Source organism: Delphinus delphis, chromosome 17 (assembly GCF_949987515.2).
Source record: "Delphinus delphis chromosome 17, mDelDel1.2, whole genome shotgun sequence".
Lineage (NCBI taxonomy): Eukaryota > Metazoa > Chordata > Mammalia > Artiodactyla > Delphinidae > Delphinus > Delphinus delphis.
The window spans coordinates 50,609,056-50,632,097 of record NC_082699.1 but is presented as its reverse complement, the minus strand read 5'-3'; the positions used below and the strand labels follow the sequence as shown (position 1 = coordinate 50,632,097).

The 23,042-nt window shown below is 36.9% G+C and overlaps 1 protein-coding gene across 3 annotated transcripts in view; it reads left to right on the top strand.

The window, feature by feature from the left end:
* ANGPT1 (angiopoietin 1) overlaps positions 1–23,042 on the top strand; it is a 274,198-nt gene that overhangs the window by 213,832 nt on the left and 37,324 nt on the right. For all 3 annotated transcript variants that reach the window (XM_060035232.1, XM_060035231.1, XM_060035230.1), the window contains exon 8: positions 20,571–20,701. In XM_060035232.1, coding sequence (XP_059891215.1) covers positions 20,571–20,701 — 131 coding nt within the window. The remainder of the gene's footprint in view (positions 1–20,570; positions 20,702–23,042) is intronic.

Genomic DNA, 23,042 nt, shown 5'->3' with positions numbered 1-23,042 from the left:
TATTGCTAATAGTTAATAGTTAATATTTGTTGAATACATGCTATGCACCAGACACCTTGTTTTACATAAGAAAATTGAGGTGTGGTATTCCGCATAAGGTCACAAGTACTAATATGAGTAGAAGTCACAATTCGAGCTTTGATCTCTAACTGCCCATCTTTTGGCCATCCCTCAGTAAAAGGAAATCCATCAGTTAATTGCTGGAATTAAATATACTCAAAGCACATATTCTAAGAGATAAAATATGTTTCTTCTAACCCCACTTCTGTCTTTAATAATCTGAATGTCTGCAGACACATTATCTCATCTCTCAATTTTCTGTCCTATAAATTAAAGTATTTATAAAGCTCCTTGCAGCTCAAAACTTATTAACTAGAATAAAATTACTTTTATGTATACATGTCTTTTTTATTTTTTTCCCCTTCAATTCTTTGATAAGTGATTAAATTTTGATCTCCCTAAAAATACTTCAGTAAGATTTTCCATCAGTTTAGGGCTTACAATGACCTTTTTCTTCTCATAAAAACTTTTCTGGTCTTTGCTGGTCCTAATACTTAGAGCTAAAAAACAAATACATAACTGCCACCACATCCAATGCTTAAAAGAAATAAATGTTTAATTGTGGGTTTAGGGAGATGCTGTGATCTACTGGAAAGAGCTCTGGAATAGGAATCAGAAGAAGTCTGGCTTCACTATCCATAAAGCCAGTTTGGTTGTATCAGTCAGTGTTCAGTTACGGAAGCAAAGCCATGATGAGTATTATGGAAATAAGGGATTTATTATACAAATTCCACCTTACACAAATGTGAGGTGAGCTGGGAAAGTGAAGGTCTGGAAGATGAAGGTGGATAATCAGAGGAAGGGTCACTAACACATATACATGAACCCCAGTGTGGTAGTGGACAAGCTGAAGCCAGCAGGAAAATTCGAGAAACCAGGCACGTCCAGCTACCAAATCCAGCTACCAGCTTAGATCTCACAGCAGGGGAGATCTAAGAAAAGCCGTAGCTACGTTACCTAGGGTTGTGCAATCAGGCATCTGGTGTCGAGTCTGGACAGATTGCCAGCATGGGGGAGGCAAGCTGGATGCAGAGTGGAAGAGAGCACAAGCTGAGAACTGCTGGGCACCTCTGACCCTGGGCACCTCTGACCCTGAACATCACCATACCTAATGATAATCTGAGTTGGACCACTGCTTTACTTCCACCGTTCAAATCTCATACAAAGTCCTCTTGGGGCCAACTCTAACTTGGAACTGTACAAAGAAGGAGAAACTGTGTGTCTGAGAAACACAGTTCTCAGATTAACCAACTTGACAGTAGCACAATCTAGCAATACCTTGGGCAAATCACCTAATACTTTTATACCTCAATTTTCACATCTTTAAGTGGGAATCATGTCCACTGTCCTGTAGTTCTCACCATTTTTTATATGGATCCAATCAGAAAGAATATGCAAACATACTTTGTATTGGACAAACTTAAGTGCCATATGACTATGAAAGATATGTTTTATTATTTAATTCGATTTTTATCACACCCAGGAAGTTTATTATTTATTCAATAAAAATTTAGTATGTTTCTATATTGAAATCTAACCCCCCAACCACGGTCCCAAAAATGTCTTTTACTGATTGGTACTTATCTATTTACTTGTTTGGATTCAGGACCCAGCTCAGGCTCACTCATTGCATCTGCGATCTCTTTAGTCACCTTTTACCTAGAGCAGTTACCTACCACACACTTGCCATTAGTATTTTTTTTTTTAATGCAGATCAGTTTTCCTCAGAAATGTCTCTTTATTAATTTATCTGATTATTTCTTCCTGATGAGATTCAAATTAAATCTTTTTGACAAGAATGCTAAATAAACGATACTGTGTACTTCCCATTTTATCACATTGGAAGGTACAGAAGGTCATTTTGTCCCATTATTGGTTGGGTTAAGTTTAATCACTTAAAGTTTTGCGGGGTTTTTTACAATGGAATATGTAGTCTCAAAGAAGATTCTTATAAAATGTCATAAGTTATAAAACACATAAAGCTGATCTATGTTGATTGAAGTGGTTGTGGGGACTTGCTACAATATCCCTTTGGCCTCCCCCTTGCTAGTGCCTCAGACATTTGTAGAGTACATTGTATTATATTATCATATCTGTAAAAGTAACGATTTACCAATTGGAGATAAATTTTGCATGTGATTTTATCAAGTGACTTTACATGTTAATTTTTTCCATTCTTGGTTACAGTTTGTTCCCTAAAGTTAACTCCTTTGTCTTTTTGTATTAACTCGATTAATAAATCCTCTATCACAGATAGTATAATGACAAACTTACAGATAGCCCTTCTTTGAACCAATAGAAAATTTGTATTCGCGAAGTCTGAATGATAGTGTTTCACTATTTAATGTACATTTTAGATTATAATTATAATCTTACCATAATATTTATAATGCACAGTTTGGTGATTTTCTTCTCATTTTATTATCTCCTTATTATTTGTTGGGGGTGAATGATACTTTCAGGGTAGAACTATGGCTATGCTAAAGCCTCATTCTGGAAGAGATTCCACATGAAGAGATGAATACGATGTTTAAACAAAATTACCAAAAAAAAAAAAAAAACCTTGAAAATAATTTGGCCATTAAACATCTTTTTGTACAAAGTTTATTTTTGGCCAGGATCTTTATTGGGAAGCAGTTTTATGTAATGGGTAAAATATTGTATTGGGAATCAAGAGACATGAACTCTAGACTTGGATCTGTAGTTACTTTTCTGAATGACCTTGGACGAGTTACTTCACTTTTCCAAGTTTCAGGTCCTCAGAAGTAAAATGAGGATGTAAGGATGAAGTCTTTTTAATTCCAAAATCCTTTTTTTCAATCATTAAAGTATTCCCATGCCATGTGTATATTTCAAGGACAAAACAAATCAGTGTGGATTGAAAAGAATTCTCTTGAGCCTCCCACGTAAATTTAAGCCTTGCATTTTCGTAGGTATTGCAAAACTTGTTTCACTTTTTAGTGAAATGTTTTTCATTTCTCTGATCCTCTGGGCTCCACTGTCCTGGCTGGAACCGGTAGCAGATGTGTTGAAATACTAAGAGGAAATTTATTTCTTACAGCAGTTCTGGACTGAACAAGGTAGGCAAAAAAATATATAGGGAATCTCCTGGCAGTTTCTACCCTCTTGAATTTTTAGCCTAGATATCAAACCTAAGGCTTTAAGTAGTTTTATTTGTACTTTCAAATAATTTCTCCAACTTGGGAGGTGTATTACTTTTATTTAGACTACGATTTTTGTTGTGGTTATACTTCCTAAAACAGAGAAGGAATTTTTGTTTGTTTCTTTCTTTCTTTTGCGGTACGCGGGCCTCTCACCGCTGTGACCTCTCCCATTGCGGAACACAGGCTCCGGACGTGCAGGCTTAGCAGCCATGGCTCACGGGCCCAGCCGCTCCGCGGCATGTGGGATCTTCCCGGACCGGGGCACGAACCCATGTCCCCTGCATCAGCAGGTGGACTCTCAACCACTGTGCCACCAGGGAAGCCCAGAAGGAATTGTTTTATTCAACAAAATTTGTATTTTATACTCCTTGACTGAGATGAAATATTCAAGAGGAAGAAGGCATGGTCCTACAAAGTCACTCTGTACCTTCTTCAGGCCTTACAAAGATCAGGAAATCTCTTGACTTTAATGCAGATTAATGTCAGTCTCTAGAGTCTTAAATTTTTCTAAGACAACAAAAGCAAATGCCTTGGTGCTGCTAGGTCTAAGTATTCCCAGGATTCCAGCTCCAGAATGAGTAATGCTGGGACTCAGACAACTGCTGTCCTAGAAACTTATAGGTTGGCAGAAATCGCTAGAAGCAGCTAATGCTGCCTCCAGGAAATAATCTAGGGAGATGTCCTGCGATCCCACTGCTGGGGGTCCTCCTAAATGTTGGCCACCACTGAAAAGATGAAGGCTGTATCTTCAATGAAGAAAATATTTGTTATTTTCTATTCTGTGCTATCCTAGGGTAAAATATCCAGAGATAATTTCAGTACAGTCATGTACGTGTGTGTTCACACATGTCTATACTCGTGTGTGATGGGGCTAGGGGAAGGGATAGACAGTAGACAGACAAACAGGCAATTACAATGCCATGAACATAGTGAGTTTGGAGATAAAGACAAGTATGGCATGAATAGGGGGACCTAACCAATTTTAGGGGCTTGGGAAGGCCTCCAAGGGGTAACCTAAGTTGATATAAAAATGACAAATTGGAATTAGCTGAAGAAATAGTTCAAGTTGGAGATCGAAGAGTGAATAGCGTATGTGAAAGCTTATAAGTGAGACCCAGCATGTCTTGTTAGGCAAACTGCAAGTAGTAAGGTGTTGTTCAAGCACAGAGTGTAAAGGGATAATGATGAAGTGTGATGCTAAGAGCAAAGAGGAGAGCCAGACAACTAGTAATATGTGAGAGACTTAGGACTTAGCCTCTAAGGGCAGCCCATCTGCATAGTCTTTTCTCACATCCCAATCAATTTTTTTTTCACTCAGTGTTTTTATTACTCTGTTCAATAAATATGAGTAACAACAATGTGCAAGACACATGGGTGAGACACATCCACAAAACTCAACCCGTATCCTTCAAGAGCTTAACATCTTTCCTGACTTGATTTTCTTTATCCTTTAAGTCTTAGCTCAGACTGTAGAGCTCTGCTTTTTATATTGGGTAAGGAGCCCCTTCTGTGTGCTCTCCCTGTGCTCTGTGCCTACCTTTATCAAAGTCCTTATCACACGGGGTTGTAATGGGCTATTCTTTCTTATTAAACTGCCACCTCTAGGAGGGCAGGGACCTCTCCACAATGCTTGGCATACGTCTGGAAAGGAAGCACTTTCTAATAAATATATGAAAGACACATCAACAAAGGTATCTTTTGTGCATTCAGCAAACACAACTGATTACTATATGACAGTTATTGATATAGATGCTAGAAATTCGGAGATCAAGTCGAATTCCTGCCCTCGGAGGTTTATGGAATAGAATGGAAGCATATGGCAGTTTCCATGTCAGGTTTTTAATAAAGTTCTGTGTCCTTTAGTTTCTTGGATTGTTGCTTGGATGAGATTCATTTCCCTGATCTATTCAACTGCAGTCTCTTCTGTTTATTTATTTATTTTTTACCTGTAAAAGTTAGGCAAAAATTTCTAGATTGCATCATGCCAAGCAAATGAAATAAAATAAACACACAGCATACCTTATTCCCTAGGCCAATTAATCCTGGAAAAGGATGCTGTGTTGCTGTCACCAGTAAGTAGTTTGTGGGCTACAAGGACTAAGTACTCTGCCTGCAATTTTGATAGCTGCCACTTGGTAACAGTAAACTTTGATATTTTTAGAACTCACGGTTAAATAACTGAGAGCTTATCAGAAAGTACGAGATTCAGTTAATTATATTTTTTGAGTAAAAAATTTTTAAATAATGAAAATGACAATATAAAATATTGACTACCCTGTAACTAATACAGTGCTTTTTCTGTCTAGATGATCTATTTCTTTTCGAGAGCCTTTACTCATTTCAACCAGAAGCACTTATAAAACCATTTAAAATAATCATGACAAGTATCAACAAATATCAACATTAAATGCTCAACTATAAATTCTGTGCCGATAGTATCATCATAACAATCAACTTTAATATTAATTGAGCATTTACTCCGTGCCAAATACTTGCAAAGTGCTTTGATATGTCTCTTTTGGTACTAACACTACAAATGCCAGTGCTTATGCTGGTCTGCTCATTCTCTTTTGAAAGAATCAAAAGTGCTATTTTATTACCTGCCTCAATTAGAAGCTCAGCTAAACACTTGGATAAAGAATAATTTTAGTCTTATTCATTTTTAGGCTGCAAATGAAAAACACTTCTTTTCCCTCACATGTGCTTATGATCAATTCTAGAGAGAATTTTCCAGATCTGAAGATCAGAAGTCATTATATAAACAACTGGAGGTCACAACATTGTTATAAAATAATTATTTTAATGAACTATGCTTTAAAAATAGCAGATGTGTTAAAGATCAAATGAATAGTTTGCACCTGTTTATAATCTGATTTTTCAACTACACCTAGTATTCTTTCTTAGCAGAATAATTACATCTGAATATTGTATGCTTCTTTAACATCACCTAACCTAGAACACATGCTGATAATTAAAGACATTAAGTCAATATTTCCTTGGCTTGTTAATAATAATTATTAAATATGTAGTTGTCCAATATTCATAATTATTTTATTTCTCTCTTAACTGGATACGGTTTTGCTTTAATTTACATAACTTCACTAAAATTACTCTTACAATTCTTTTGAAATCAGAGTCTGCATTCATTCATTTATCCAGCCAGCCAGCCACCAAATTTTTATCACGTTGCTGTTATTTGCCTGGTACTACTCAATTATTTCCAAACTTGAGTGTGCATAAAGTCAACTAAGATGTTTGTCTAAAGTGTAGATTTTTGAATCTCACATCCAGAGATTCTGATCCTGGGATAGAACCTAGGTATCTCAAGCCTACCAAGTATGCCCAGGTGATGCTTATGCAGAAATAACACTTTAATGATACTAAAAGGACACATCATCCTTGCTGGTCTTGTGGAGCTAATAGTCGAAGAGAAGGAAGGAAACATGGGAGGGGTAGTTGGCTTAAAGTAAAAGTTTCAGCTGCAGTATGTTTTAGCATGCCTGTTTCGTTTTTTGTTTTGTACTGTTTTGGTTTTTGATCAAGGCATCATAGACCTTTTCAAAAATTTGCTGGAGCTACGCATCTTCTCCCCAGAATAAATGAACAAGCACAAAATTTTGCTCACATTTATGTATGATTCAGCTCCACAATAAGAACTCTTGGAATTAGGCTATAGTTGGGCACTAAGGAAAAACGGTGAACTTGGCTGGGGTTGAGGATGGATTGGGGTACATTGGAGGAGACTGAAGGGGACCAGGAAAGGCTTCGTGGAGGAAATTCTTGGTTATTTGTGAAGTATGAGTAAGTTCTCGTGAGGCATATGTGGAGGATGGTGGTAGGAGGGAAATCTTGAGATTCCAGCCAGAAGGAGCAATGTGGACAAAGATCCAGAGGTGGGAGAGAGCCTGCCTTAGTTAGACAAAAGCAAGTGTCTTGTATGTAGAGGTTCGCTGTGCTACAGAAAACGAAGGCCATATTACATGATAAGGAGTTTGGACTGTGTCTTACATTAATTGTGGAGAGAAATAAGCACACTGATGATTTTGGTCAACAGAAGAATCTGTTTATGCATGCTGGAGCCTTATTTGCAGAACTTATAGCAACACGTTGTCCAAGTACAAGAGAAAGTATTTCCTCTTTGCAAAAAACCTCAGAGTGTCTCTCAATGGTTTTCAGCATTCTACTCACCCCTTCCTCTTCCTCTATCTTCCCTTAGGGGATCCTGGAAATAAAGGTTCTTGCTGCTTTTTAAACAGAAATAAAAATGAGAACAAATCTACCTCCCTTGAACTTGTTTACGCACACACACACAAAAAAAATTACCAGTTTCAATCGTAAGTTTTACAAGGTCCTGACTTAATTTTTAGTAAAAAAGCAAACCCATAAACTCTCTGAGATGGCTGTCAGCCTGGTCTTTTAGGCACCAGAAGAGGTCTGGTCAGTGAGCCACTCGCTCGGAACTGATTCTGTCAGCCACACGTGACTCCAAGGGAACTGAATTAAGTTTAAGGGACTGTGTGTTCTTTACAGGGGTCTTTAGTGCCATGTAATTCATTTGGCACTCATTTTTTTTAATGTATCCTTAGAAAAGGGAGAAATACTAGAAGAACGTTATTTTTATTTAGAACTAAAAACAGAGAATCACTACAGTGTATATTTCTGAACTTTGAGAAGTATGGTTTCATTGTCACAGCTTTCATGAAAATCGTTTTTTTTTTTTTTTTTAATGTACGGAGTAGAGTGTACTCTTTCAGCACTGTGCAAAAGCACTCAGAGACAACAGAGTGTGAGTTCACTATCTTTTTTTTTATGGAGGAAGAATTTATCATGAATTTTGAACAAATGCAATCATCATATCACTGAGAAAAACTGAGAACTGTATTTTACTGGGGTTTTGAAACGAGTCGCTGTTAACAATGTATCGTGTGTCAAGAGTTTGAGAATACCTGGGTGGTTGATAAACTCATTTTCATCAAAGTTCTACATTATATTAATATTTGTAAGTCAAGGAAGGGACATTAAAATATATGTTGTCAAAACTTAGATGAAAAATTTGTGTAAAATTTAAACATGTATAATGAAAGCTAAAACTATATAAAACAATCATAATAGAATCAGGGAATAAGTGAAACTGGGTTCTCTGAAGTTTCTCATTATTTGGGGCTGAGGTTTTCTGTAACTCTGGAAATGTATCTTTCTTAATCACAACACAGATTCCCATGACCCTTGCTATCTCAGGCATTTTTCACACTTGCACATCTTCCACTAAACATGTTCAAATTTATCTATCAAATTACATATCTACATCAGGGCTTCTGAAGATTAAGAAGCAAATAAGGTACTCCTTCTTAAATAATGGTTAGATTAATACACTACACAAATTCTGGGGATTCCCCAATGATTCAATTCCATTTGAGAACAAATGATGCCAATTAAGGAAGACTGTCATAAAGGAAACTTTCAGGAAGTAAAGATGCGAATTAAAGGATAGGTTGGAACGGGTGATCTTTTCAGGGATTTTTCCAAGTACCAATTATGAGTAAAGAAAGGGGAAAAAAATACACGTGCTGCATATATGGAATCTTAAAAAAACGATACTGATGAACCTAGTGGCAGGGCAGGAATAAAGACGCAGACATAGAGAACAGACTTGAGGACACAGTGGGGGAAGGGGAAACTGGGATGAAGTGAGAGAGTAACATTGACATATGTACACTACCAAATGTAAAATGGATGGCTAGTGGGAAGCAGCCGCATAGCACAGGGAGATCAGCTCGGTGCTTTGTGTCCACCTAGAAGGGTGGGATAGGGAGGGTGGGAGGGAGGCTCAAGAGGGAGAGGATATGGGGATATATGTATCCTTATAGCTGATTCACTTTGTTGTACAACAGAAACCAACACAACATTGTAAAGCAATTATACTCCAATAAAGATATTAAAAAAAAATACACGTGCTGGATTCAGCCAATAAAGCACCCTATGATATGGCAGGAAAATCTTGGGATTCTCAAAAGATTGGAATTTTACTTTATTAAAGAATAAACATTTGAATTAAAGGATTGTTATTCAGGCATCTGGGTTCAAATTAATGTAGACCTTAAATTAGGTAGTCAGTCAGCAAAGGGACTCTGGTTTCTTGTTCTTTGTGCATAGTATTCTGCTTGCTCCATATAAAAATGAGGAAAACTTTCAAAGGAAATGGGGCCTATGGATTTGAGAAAATTGGTCCTTTTCATCTTGAATTTCTCCAGCTTATTGCCTACATACATGTCTTAATTAGCTCCATGTCTATCTCACTGTTTTCATCACTGTCTGTATGCTTACGTATGTCATCAATGTCATATACATTTTGCTTGTTTAATTTAGACTTATTCATATAGCTCATGTTTACCATGCTTCTGTGTAGTTTATAGTTATTGGTTAGGGAAGTTTGGTTTCTTTGTTTAATTTTTTATTAATATTCATAAGTACTCTACACGTGACAGTCTTTTCAAGGCTTTTATATGTATTACTTCATTTAGTTATCACAACAATATTAGAAGGACATTACTATTATGAGAGTCATTTTACAGATGAGGCAACTGAGGGTCAGAAAGGATAAGAGCTACACTCTAAACTCAGACAATTAAGCTCCAAACTCTGTTCTGTTATACTATCTCCTGAGTTCTATAGACACACATATGCAAATACAATGACACAGTCCTACTCTTTAGAAGTTAATGTTGTATATTTTTTTGTGTGTGTGTGGGAGTGGGGAGATAAAAGGAGGAAAATTTTGGTTGATGACTTTATTGTCGGTTATTTTCTTCATTCATACTTACTTTGTACCAAACCACCTATATCTTCTTTTTTTTTTTTTTTTTTTGCGATACGCGGGCCTCTCACTGTTGTGGAGCACAGGCTCCAGACGCGCAGGCTCAGCGGCCATGGCTCACGGGCTCAGCCGCTCTGCGGCATGTGGGATCTTCCGGGACTGGGGCAGGAACCCGTGTCCCCTGCATCAGCAGGAGGACTCTCAACCACTGCGCCACCAGGGAAGCCCTACCTATATCTTCTTGATCTTTATGTCTCTTTAAGTATCTCTCAATCTCTATCACGTCCTTAATTCTTAATTAGTCAAACTGTATGTTATTAGATCTTTTAATCTTCCTACTTACATCCTCTTTTCTTTTGAAACTTCTTTTGAACTTTTCCTTCTACTTATAGATTCATAACTATGAATGTAGATCATTGTCATACAACTCTCTTGTCATTGGCATATGTTCGCTCTTTTTTTATAGGTGCACCAACTTTGCTTCATATATTTTCCTATCATTTTCTTACATACTCATTGAAAGGCTATCGCAAATAAGTACGTAATCCGTTCACCTATGGACAATGGAGTAACAGAATATATCTCCAGCATACAAAAAATAGTGTGGTACATAATGACAGATTTATTTAATACAGCCTCCTCCAACAGAGATCACAGTCCTAAGATTCAGCATTGGAAAACAAGCCCTCTGTCCTCTAACAAAGAAGATGGAGGCTTTGAAACAGATCTTTAAAATGAATGCCCTGTTTCTGGAGGGAATTATGCAATAGAATGGACTCATGTATAGATATATTGGGTTGGTCATAAGGTTTGTTCGTTTTCTTCCGTAAGATGGCTCTAGTAGCACTTAGTTGTCTTTGACTTCATTTGAAACAGTTTTGTTAGATTGTATGTGACAGCTGTCATATCAGCATGCATTTAAAAAAAGACTTATCACAACTGAATTTTTGTGTAGCCATTTTAATATTGAAGATAAAAAAAAGCAACATTTTTGGCATATTATGCTTTATTATTTCAAGAAAGGTAAAAACGGGGCCGAAACGCAAAAAAGATTTGTGCAATGTATGAAGAAGGTGCTATGACTGATTGAACATGTCAAAAGTGGTTTGCAAAGTTTTGTGCTGGAGATTTCTTGCCGGCCGATGCTCCACAGTCGGGTAGACCAGTTGAACTTGACAGTGATCAAATCGAGACATTAATTGAGAACAATCAATGTTATACCATGAGGGAGATAGCTGACATCCTGAAAATATCCAAATCAAGCATTGAAAATCATTTGCACCAGCTTGGTTATGTTCATCACTTTGCTGTTTGTGTTCCACATAAGTTAAGCGAAAAAAACCTCCTTGACCATATTTCTGCATGCGATTCTCTACTTAAACATAACAAAAGCCCTCCGTTTTTAAAACAAATTGTGATGGGCGATGAAAAGTGGATACTGTACAATAATGTGGAATGGAAGAGATTGTGGGGCAAGTGAAATGAACCACAACCAACCACACCAAAGGCCGGTCTTCATCCAAAGAAGGTGATGTTGTGTATATGGTGGGATTGGAAGGGAGTCCTCTATTATGAGCTCCTTCCGGAAAACCAAGCAATTAATTCCAACAGGTACTGCTCCCAGTTAGACCAACTGAAAGCAGCACTCAACGAAAAGCATCAGGAATTAGTTAACGGAAAACACATAATCTTCCATCAGGATAACACAAGACCGCATATTTCTTTGGTGACCAGGCAAAAACTGTTACAACTTGGCTGGGAAGTTCTGAATCCTTCGCCATATTCACCAGACATTGCACCTTCAGATTTCCATTTTTTTCGGCTTTAAAAAATTCTCTTAAGGGAAAAAATTTCAGTTCCCTGGAAGACTGTAAGAGGCACCTGGAACAGTTCTTTGCTCAAAAAGATAAAAAGTTTTGGGAAGATGGAATTATGAAGTTGCCTGAAAAATGGCAGAAGGTAGTGGAACAAAAGGATGAATACGTTGTTCAATAAAGTTCTTGGTGAAAATGAAAAATGTGTCTTTTGTTTTTACTTAAAAACTGAAGTCACTCTTGGGCCAACCCAATAGGTCCCTTTGTCAAACTTGATGGTCTCACTACTCATATTTGCTTTAATAGATCATTCCATGAGCTGTTTCTTCAAATGTCTGGTGGCAACCACAAACTCATTCCATCCTTATTAAAAGTGTCCCACTGTATGATTTGAGCAGACCATTAGGTCATTAGTACTGGACAAATTTCAAATCAGGAAAAAAATGCCCATGGGACTTGAATTGTAAAACATAATTGTATTATTGGAGTTAAAATGTTACTACATATAAAGAATCTCTTGAGATGAGTAAAACTTAAATTCTAAACAATTTGAATGCTTATTTCATAACTGACTCAATAAATATTTATTTAATGCCTGTCATGTATATTACACATGGAGTTTACAAAGACGGCTAAGAGATGAAGACTTTTCATCAAACGCTTACAGTCTGATGTGGAAGAAAAGGCACATTTATAAAGAGAAATACTACGATAGGCAAAATGAGATATGCCACAAGAGAAGCAATTTATCTGTGCAAATGAAAATTTGTAGAAGAAAGAAGAGAAAAGGCTTCCCACATAATATTTTGTCTTGAAAGATTGTTGATTTTGGACTTGGGAGAAAGGGATCAGTTCAGTAAAGTTCTGGTCATTTATAAGCCCAGGATACACTTGCACAGTCCTGAATTAAAGAGAATAAAATGTTTATCTTGAAGATGTTATTTTGAAAACAATTAGAAAACATTTAACGAGAAATAATTTTACTATATTAGGAAAGGCTAATATAGAGTTCGTCTTCCCTTGTGCTAAGATAAAATTTATATTCTTGCCTTTATCTCAAGGCTTCCAGCCTTAGTAATTCCCACTGTAGAACTCTGTACTTAACAAAAAGGACATTTTATGAAAATAAATAATTTCCAGCTTCAAATGCTAATAGAAAAAAAGGAATAAAAATCTATCTTAAATGCTTGGTATCTAAATAAGTTCATTGTCTGCCTTTTCACTTGACATTCCCAGCACATTCAAATGACTCATGAATCTCCTGTATTTCTTATCTTTTTTGATCTTAGATAACCTCAATTTAATTGTGCCGTGAATTTCACAGCCCTTTTATTGGAAATATCCTCCTCATCCCTTCCCTAAAGTCCATGTCTTCCACAGCCTCCCAAACTAATCTTTTCCACTAAACGTTTTGAGCAGTTTAGCATCTCCTGAATTTTTCCCTTGCCCTTTTTCCTACAATACTAATTATTTGTATACCTCCCTATGACCTCTTCATAACAGCAAACAAATGCCTAATCTTGCTAGAAGTCTACAGTAAGGCAAACACTGTTTTCTCTCTATATAGTTTGACAAGAGAAATATTGTCTTTACGTTCAGCAAAAGATGCCACCTGTATCATTTAAACTCAGTGCTAAAAGACATGCTGTGATATCACTCTTTGCTGGTGCCCAGCCCTTTTAGTAGGGTGGGGGAAGGGCAGGGAGGATGGTTACTGTAGAGACAGCCCTGGAGCAGCAACCAGAAGACATAACAGTGTTGGGAAACTCCGTCAGATTGAGTCATTGCTACCAGGCTCTGAAAGAGAATCATGGGGGTTATTTTGCATTTTCTTCAAGTGATTGTGAAAAAGACAAACTAGTTCCATATGGTGGCAGGGAGAGAGCTCAGAGCCAAAATAAAAATCTGCTCAGCTTGTCAGTATGTGAGACCTTAAAGTTCAGATATCTAAGAGTCTGTCTACTGTTTAAAAGAGCTGAGGCCAAACTTCAATTTGTCAAACATACAACTCCCACTGCCTTGGATAATGAAAGAGACTCCCCCCACCCCCACCCGGAACACAGTGAAGATGTAAAAATGTGAGAAGTATAGCCATCTCTTAAGTCGACAAAATTAGAAACTAGATGCCTGGGATTGGGCTGCCTATTTTAAAGAAAATAAAGTTATAGAATCACTTGTATGATACAGCGGTATATTTTGAAACCTACTCTTCCATAATAGAGTGCACTGTTGTCCTACATTCATTAAGAAATGTGATTTAGTCTTTCTAGTTACTGAAGTTTCTGTAAGTGAAAGAAAAGGAGTAACTATATTTTCATCAAGAATGACTAGAAAATCATGACCAGTTTCAGTATGCATGTGTTTCATTTTCCCTTCAGATGCTAATTGAAAAAATTAAAAAGCTGACATTCTTTAAAGTCACTGACGAATTGGTACTCATAATGGTTTCCCCCCCCTTAATTAGGAAAAATGGTTTGAAAAGGATAAATGCCATGATTCTATTTTGTGGCTGCCTTTTTGGTCACAGTTAATGGTATTTTTTGGAGTTTCTGTGCTGTTGTTATTTTGGGGTTGGTTGTTGTTGTTTAGGCATCCTTCATGTTTTTGTTCCTAAGCCAGATACTTTGCTCTGTAATAACATTTGGTTTTTATCTCCCAACACATCATCCTCATGTAAGCCACATCTACACTGGCTGAACATAAGAAATAAATGTCCAAGATTCTCATGGTGTTATTTTGGGGGAAGCATTCTCTCCAGTGACCCACACTTTAAGTCCTTTTCACTATAGTCATATTGCAAAGCTGACTTTGCCCCTTCTGTGTATTGACTTCTCTTTTGTAAAGTGATGTTCCGTTATCAGAATAGAGAAAGTCATGGATAGTTAATTATACATATTTTAGAAATTAACCAGAACCATTAATAAAAAGAACCACATAAATATTCTGTTTGAGCCTCAATTCAAATAAGTTTTCTTATCTAATTCGAAAAAATACTTGGCATTAGTGAATGGCCAGCTCTTAGTCTGGCCCTGTCAGATAACCAGGTACAGTTGTTGACTTTGGGTCAATAATTGCTATTCTGTGCTAGGTAAGAAAGAATGAGCCCCTTAACTGTGCAGAGGACCTATCCTTGACTACACTGTTACTCCCAGAATCCTTGTGGGATTCCACAGAAGCATAATTGGGCTCATCTGTAAATTGCTTAAACTAGTGTTGAGAAAAATTATTTTTAAGAAATGCCATCTCTATTTCCCAGTGGAAGAGAACAACTCTTCCTTAGAAGAGCATAAGCAGCTCCCTGCAACATGTTAAGGATATAAACATAGAAGGGGTGAATACTACTGTATATAAATTACACGTTCTACTCGGTCTTGTATGGTGAAAAAATCCACTGTTCCTCAAAATACTGGTCTCCTCTACTTTTTTTTTTTACTGAAATATAATTGACAGATAACATTATATTAGTTTCAGGTGTACAGCATAATGATTTAATATATGCATATATGTATATATTGCAAAATAATCACCACAATAAGTCTAGTTAGCATCCATCACCACACATAGTTAAATTTTTTTTCCTTGAGGTGAAACTTTTCAGATCTATTCTCCTAGCAACTTACCAATATACAACACAGTATTATTAATTATAATCACCATGTTGTACATTGCATTCCCAGGATTTATTTATTTTGTAACTGGAAGTTCGTACCTTTTGACCACCTACACCCATTTTGCCCACCCTTCACTTCTACTTTTATATCATCGCAACCAATATGTTGTGGTATTTACATTGCACTATCTTGGGACTCTCTGTGCTTCTGCTTCTTGTTTTCAAGATCCCTAATCTGGGCAGGCCTTTAAGGAAATATTTTACACCTTATTTGGCTTTTATTTTTTTTTCAAAATAATTTTAGCTGAAGAATTTACCATAAGCATATTTTCATTTTGAATTTGTTCTCTGATATCAGTTGGGTATGCACACAATACAAATAAGTCATTCAATAGAACATAAGAACTAATAAGAAGACATAGGTTTTCTTCATTTATTCTACTCGCATAATATATCAGACATGTTTTCATATTCTGGAGTCTCTGAGAAAATGAGAACAAAAACAGAACTGGAAAGATCAAGAAGGGTGTATGTGTCTGTGTAATTTTTAATTATTTCAGTTGGTTGACAAGGAAATGGGATGTTGAGTACCTAGCTAAATGAGATGCAAAAACTATCCTTCTGAAAATATGGCCCAGGTATATTTTGGTTATTAGGATTATTGATATTTGGGTCTGATTTTACTTGCTACCTTCAGCCTACTGAAAATTGATTATACCCGTCATTAGTTCACATCCATAATTTCTTTATTCAGTGAATGTTGAGCCTTTCCTCAGTATCAGACGCTGTTTGTTCTAGATTCTGGTGATTCAGAGTTGAGTAAGACACAGCTTATGCCTCAAAGAGCTCACAGTTTATTATGAGAGAAGACAAGTAAAAAGACAACTAAAATAAAGCACACTAAGTTTCATCATAAAGGTATCCATGTGATGTTCTTTGAGATCATACTTGAAATGAATCTTAAAGGATGAGTAGGAATTCAGCAGTTAGAAAGGCCTTCCAGGGAAGGGCCTTCCTGGGAAAGGGGACAGAGGAATGAGAATGTGATGCTTTGAGAGAACAAGTGTTTGGTAAGCCTGGATCATTATGTATGTGTGCAGGAAGTAAGAGATGGGAGGTGTGGGGTTGGTGTGGGAGGAAGTAAACAAGGGCTAGATCTTCAGAGTCCTCATAAACCACAATAAGGAACTTGGACTGTATCTTTCATGTTCTGGGAGAACAACTGAGGGCTTTTAACCAGAGCAGAGGAATGATGATGAGAAGCATGTTTTGAATGAGCCACATGGAGAATGGATTTTAGGGGGAAGTGGAAGGCGCTAAGCTCAAGACATTGAGACCAGTTGTGAGACTTTTTTAATAATACAGAGAAGAACTGCCAGGACTGGATGACTGACCTTCAAGTCTTGATTGAGTGGATCTGGAAAAATGTCTCCTTTTACTCACAGACCCTAACATACATTGTTGATGAGTTCTGTACTGGTGAAGGTCAGGACAAAACATTGTAGATGTTTCTTCTACAATTCTAACCCTACCGTACATACTTGCATACATATTTAGAGATATGTAAAGGCACCCTTAAACCTGTGACAATTGATGGTATGGTCATACAATAGCTGCCAGATAATGTTGGAGAAGAATATGTAACGACATGGAAACATAGTCATAAAATCATGTATGAAAAACACTGTTAAAAAGCATGTGAAGTATGATTCCATTTGTGTTTATACATGAGAAGAAACTGTTTTAAAGGGTACAAAATGGACATAAGTGATTACTTCTAGAGTGGTAAATGAGATGGGCCTGTGGGCAGAAGCTTTACTGGCACTGTTCAAAATGTTTATAGAATATGATCAGGTATTCCATGTATACTTAAATATAAATAATATTTTCTATTTGAAGAGGAAAAAAAACAAGGAAAAGACTAAGTGTATATAAACCATAATGTCAAGAGTAGTTATATTTGGAGATGAGATTTGGGTTACTTTTTATTTTCTTTTTGCTTTTCTCTACCTCCTAAATTTATAATTATGCATTCCTGTTGCCTTGGTAACACAAAGAAACCATTGTAAATTATGAAGCTTGAATTATAACCCTCATATAAAAGTATAAACTATATTCAGCACATAGCAGTCACTCAGTTAATATCAACTCAACATTTGTGCTAAATTACCTGCAAAATACAGTGTAGAAAATCACTGTGTCCTGGAAAGTCTATCCCCATTAGTGAGCTTAAAGCTACTGCAGGGAAAATGGTATTGACTTACCTTAAGTCAATAAGAAGGAAAGTCATCACAGTTTATAGAGAATCCAAGAATCAGAGTTGGAATTAGCATCCCTCTTGCAAAAGTGCCTGTGGGCTAAATTTACCCACTCCCAGTGGAAATCTCCCAGAGGGAGATTTCAGGCCAGCAGAGTCATAGCTACTTAATTTTGAAATCATTCATCTTCCCCCAGACTCTGATTCTGTGTTCACCAAGCAAGCAACTTTCTGATTATAATTTGGCTTTCTATGTGAAACTCCCTCTAAGGAGACCATGAGACTGGGCCCTTTATTTTGACTGTAAATGGAGACCTGACATAAGTCCCCCTTAGTTTTGCAAGTGTATGTCTGTCTCTGAGAGGCTGAGAAAGTTATCAAATTATAACTGCAGACCAGATCTAGAAGGTGGTGAATTCACCCAGGTAACATGTCCTAGGACTCCCTTTGGTAACCTCTCACCTTACTTTGCCCTGTTGAAACCCACCTCCACATGGGCTGCCTACAACGTAAAATGTGAATTCCCAGTTAGAAATTCTACAGTTTTGCATCACCAGTGACTTTTAGCCTGACTCTCAGAGTTTTAAAATGTAAGCTTGGGGCTTCCCTGGTGGCGCAGTGGTTGAGAGTTCGCCTGCCAATGCAGGGGACACGGGTTCGTGCCCTGGTCTGGGAAGATCCCACATGCCGCAGAGCGGCTAGGCCCGTGAGCCATGGCCGCTGAGCCTGCACATCCGGAGCCTGTGCTCCGCAACAGGAGAGGCCACAACAGTGAGAGGCCCGCGTACAGCAAAAAAATTTTAAAAATATGTATATATATATAAGCTTGTATTTGATAGTTCATTAGAAGCTTTCTTCAGCCTTCTGTTAACTACAAGTTCTATTAATTATTGAAACCAGTAAAACTTGAGTAGGGTTTAATTGTATATTTTGCTCTGGCTAAAAAAACCTCTGCAGAATATGTGTGAAATATTTCGGCACAATTATACAACAGTACTGTTATTTGCTAAAAACATTATCAACCTCACAAAATAATAATGGGACATATACATATACTTAGGTGCAAACACAAGTCAAATATGTACATATGGAAAATATATATATATATATCTTCAAATATTAATTAATCTTTATTATTTCTGTTTAATAGTAATGTAGAATTTTGTTCAGAGCTGGCCTGGGTCCTAGTAGTGTCTCACTCATACAGAGATTTAATCACCCATTGTCTATACGGTGGATAGGATTCATAAATGAGACTCAGGCACAGAAGTGGTAACACACATGGATTTGAAGGGAATATTGCTAGATAATTTTGATGAATGAGAACCGAGGAGTTTTAGGTGGAGTTAGAGAGAGGGGTAGATCTCAGTCAGAGAAGACTTTGAATATGAAACTGAGGCTACTGACAATCTTAGTTTAGCTATTCTGAGCCCTGACGAGACAGTGAAGGACCTGAGCAAGTTTGCATTTGTTCAGAGTGCCCAGATGGATATGAAAGCAGCATATGGGATCCATAGGGAATGAGCAGACGTTAGGGAACTACATTAGGCAACTATTGTGATTTGTTCACTAGTTTCTGAATTCTAGACCAATATTCTTCAAAATGTTCTCCTTGGACAGTCTGCAAGGAGTAATCTGAGGTACTAGTTGAAAATACAAATTCCTCAGCCTAGTGAATAGGTCTTTTTCACAAATGACCAGATGATTTGATATATGGGCAACTGTTAAGAGAGTCCCTGATCTAGGTTAATGTAAATTTTATATAAGAAATGTTTCTAGGGCTTCCCTGGTGGCACAGTGGTTGGGAGTCGGCCTGCCGATGCAGGGAACACGGGTTCGTGCCCCGGTCTGGGAGGATCCCACATGCCGCGGAGCGGCTTGGCCCGTGAGCCATGGTCACTGAGCCTGCGCGTCCGGAGCCTGTGCTTCTCAACGGGAGAGGCCACAACAGTGAGAGGCCTACGTACCGCAAAAAAAAAACAAAAAAAAAAACAGAAATGTTTCTAGAGAGTAAAGCAGGGTCTTTGAAGAATGCCATTTTTGAGGTTAAACAGTTGGGGTTTTGAACTTAGTTTTAGGAATACCACCAGAATGTAGGTCCCTCGAGGGCATGGCTTTCTGTCTGTTTTGTTTGCTGATATATCTTAAGTGCTTAGAACAATTTCTGGTATATAGTATGTGCTTAAGAAATATTTGTTCAGTGAATACATAATGACTAATAAGAGCTTGGATTTTAAAGTCAACCATAGTGAAATTCCAGCTTATTTAGCCTCTCTGAGCCTTGGTATGCAAAATTTTGATATTGATACCTGAATCACGGATTTAATATAAAAATTAAATTAAATAACAGCCGGAAAGCATTTAGCAGAATGCTTGGCACAGAGTAAGTCCTCCTTTAGCACATCATCAATATTCAATATTAACACAGTGATATATGCTATAGTGACACTCTACAGGGCATTTTTTGTTTAGAGATCAATACTTGTAGTAATAAAATAAACTCATATTCCTTTTGTGGATCCTACATGATCAGAAAACCATATGAGTTTAAGTATGCATAGTAAAATAAACATCAAGCACACAAGCCACAGAGAATTTTACCTAGATGTAGATTGATGTCCTTCCTTCCTTCCTTCCTTCCTTCTTGCCTTCCTTCCTTCATTCTCTTCCCCCCCAACCCCTTCTCTCTCTTTCTTTCTGTTCAGGGAGCTTTGGTCTTATACCAGTTTGTTGGAAGGGCTGAATTCAGAGAAGGGAGAAACTGATGAACAAGGCGAACATTCAGCAAACCAGTCTTCTGGGTTCTGTTACTCTGTTGAATGGCTTATCTTTCTTTTTTTTTTAACTTCAGGTTGTATTTAAAGGGTCACACTGGGACAGCAGGAAAGCAGAGCAGCCTGATCTTACACGGTGCTGATTTCAGCACTAAAGATGCTGATAATGACAACTGCATGTGCAAATGTGCCCTCATGCTAACAGGAGGTAAGTCCTACGGGGCCTTTCTCTGAGTTATGTCTCATTGGTTTGAGGCCTGAGGTTTCTTATCTATGAGAAAAGACTATGATCTTCTGGTCAGGAAACTTAAGAGCAAGTCCCTAGAGATCATTTTGTTCTGCCCACTAATTTACCATATGTTCTTGTGCAAGACATTGCTAGCGTATTTAGAAGTTTGCCTCCTCCCCCAGCATTTATGGTGAGGGTGTGCTAAGCTTGGTTCTGAATAAATTCTTGAACCTCTTAAAGTCCCAGTTGTTCTGCCTTCTAAATACTCATAATGATACCCATAGTGGAATGAACAGCAATTTGAGGATTCAGCATACAGAAAAAACAAAAAGCCAAAATTTCTTACAAAATGCTTTACAACTGTGTAATAGAGTTCATTGACCATCCTGTTGAAATGGAGTAAGAAAAATAAAGAGGTGTAGCTAGATATAAAGTTATACAATTCAGAGTAGCTATACCAGGGCTTTACATTATAAGGTATTGACCTCTGCAAGACATTTGAGCTGGTATAGGAGATACCAGATACCATTAAATAATATTGTATCACTGAGTAAGAAAGTTAATCCTTTTGCACTTTTTAAATACTTTTCTAGGCTTCTGATTGTGTCAAAGAGGAATTCTCAGTTTAGTACTAGCTTATCTATAATACTTCTTTAGCACTTACTCAATAATTACCTTTCTTAGCAAAGAAAGAACAGACTCTTCAGCCTCAGCTGAAGGGCCTTGGTTAGGCAATGGCACCTACCTAGAATTAGATAAAATGATTTTGTTTTAATTTTGTTGAGTGTTACGTCTACTTTTATTATAGTAAGTGGTACTCATTTCCTCTTTAAAGGAACGATATAAACTTCATTTTAAAAAGGATTCACAAATATTTGATATTTAACTAATTAATTTAAAGAAAAATATTAAATCTTAATAAAAGTTGTAAATGGGCATGGCAAAAACTGTGAATAAGTTGATAACTGACTGATTGAAGTCTAAGAAACACTGAACTAAAACCTGATGGCAAACGATGCAGCTCAAAAATGTTACAGGCAAAAAAGGAGTTGGCATCAAATAAAATTATAAAGGAAGCTTTTTCTTCAGTGTTTGTCTTCTTACAGTTTTAGTGTTGTTTCCCTCTCTTAATGGAATAGTAATCATTCCCACCTTCAACTGTTCTAATTCTCTCTCTGTGTTACCCTACAACAAAACATGTTTTCATGCTAATAAGGAAAAAACCCTTTAAATCTAAAATTTTACTTCTCCAAATATGATATTACTATCATTATTATTACATATTATTACCTGTTACTGAATATGTTATACTATCTTCCTTGAATTCCAAACCAACTCTGAGATAAGGAGAAAAACTCAAATCTCCATTTTGTACACAAGGAAAACAAAATTAAGTAGATGTTCACCATTTTATCCTTAACATCTAGCTCAGTAGATTGTGGCACATAGGATCTCAATAAAATATGTGGTGCATGAGTGAATGAATAACCATCTTGGAACCCTTGAAGTCACTTTCAAATTTTGAAACCAATGAAATGAATCATAAGGTTGACATTTTTCTTATCAATTAACAGAGCGTGGAAGAGTATAGAGGGAAAGTTTTGGAGAACTCTTTCCACCTTCATCCCCATTCCCGGTCCCTCCATTACTACCACTACCAAATCACATTCCATACTGATTCCCATCCATTCCACTTATAGTAACATCTTTTCAACGTGAAACCAGCCCTAGTATTACCAAAGCCAGCCTGTTATGATTCTGCCTCTGTTATATCCTTCTCCTTAAGCTTTAAACATGCCATTTTGGCATCACATTCAACCTCATCCAATAGTTAAAAAGTCTTCTATATGCAATTGTATGGCCCCCTCCCCCGAAGCAGTTGTTAAAACTTAGCATATTTTTTTACATGGTACCCAGAGGTTAGGTTTTGAACTTTTTTCCTGAAAGAAAATATTTTTTTTCATTACCTCCATGATCCCATAAATGAAACTGTCAGCAACTTTATATAAAGACAGAAGGACTTTGATTGTCCAGTTTTCTGCCTATTTTAATATAGAAGTACACTTCATTTTATCCATGTCTGTTTTTACAGATAATTTTTCTTACCAAATAAATACAACACATGAAAGACCAACAGTAAAATCTTTCAAATGTTTACTTAGAATAGTGTTCCAATCTGCTCATATTCCTGTCATAATAATGAAAATATAGAGCAAAGCAAAGAGGAAACTGCATCTCTTGGTTGTTGATGAGAAAACTTCATTGCTCAGGTTTGTGATTTTATTTCTGCTTCAAATGATTGAACTTTGTCATGTTCCTT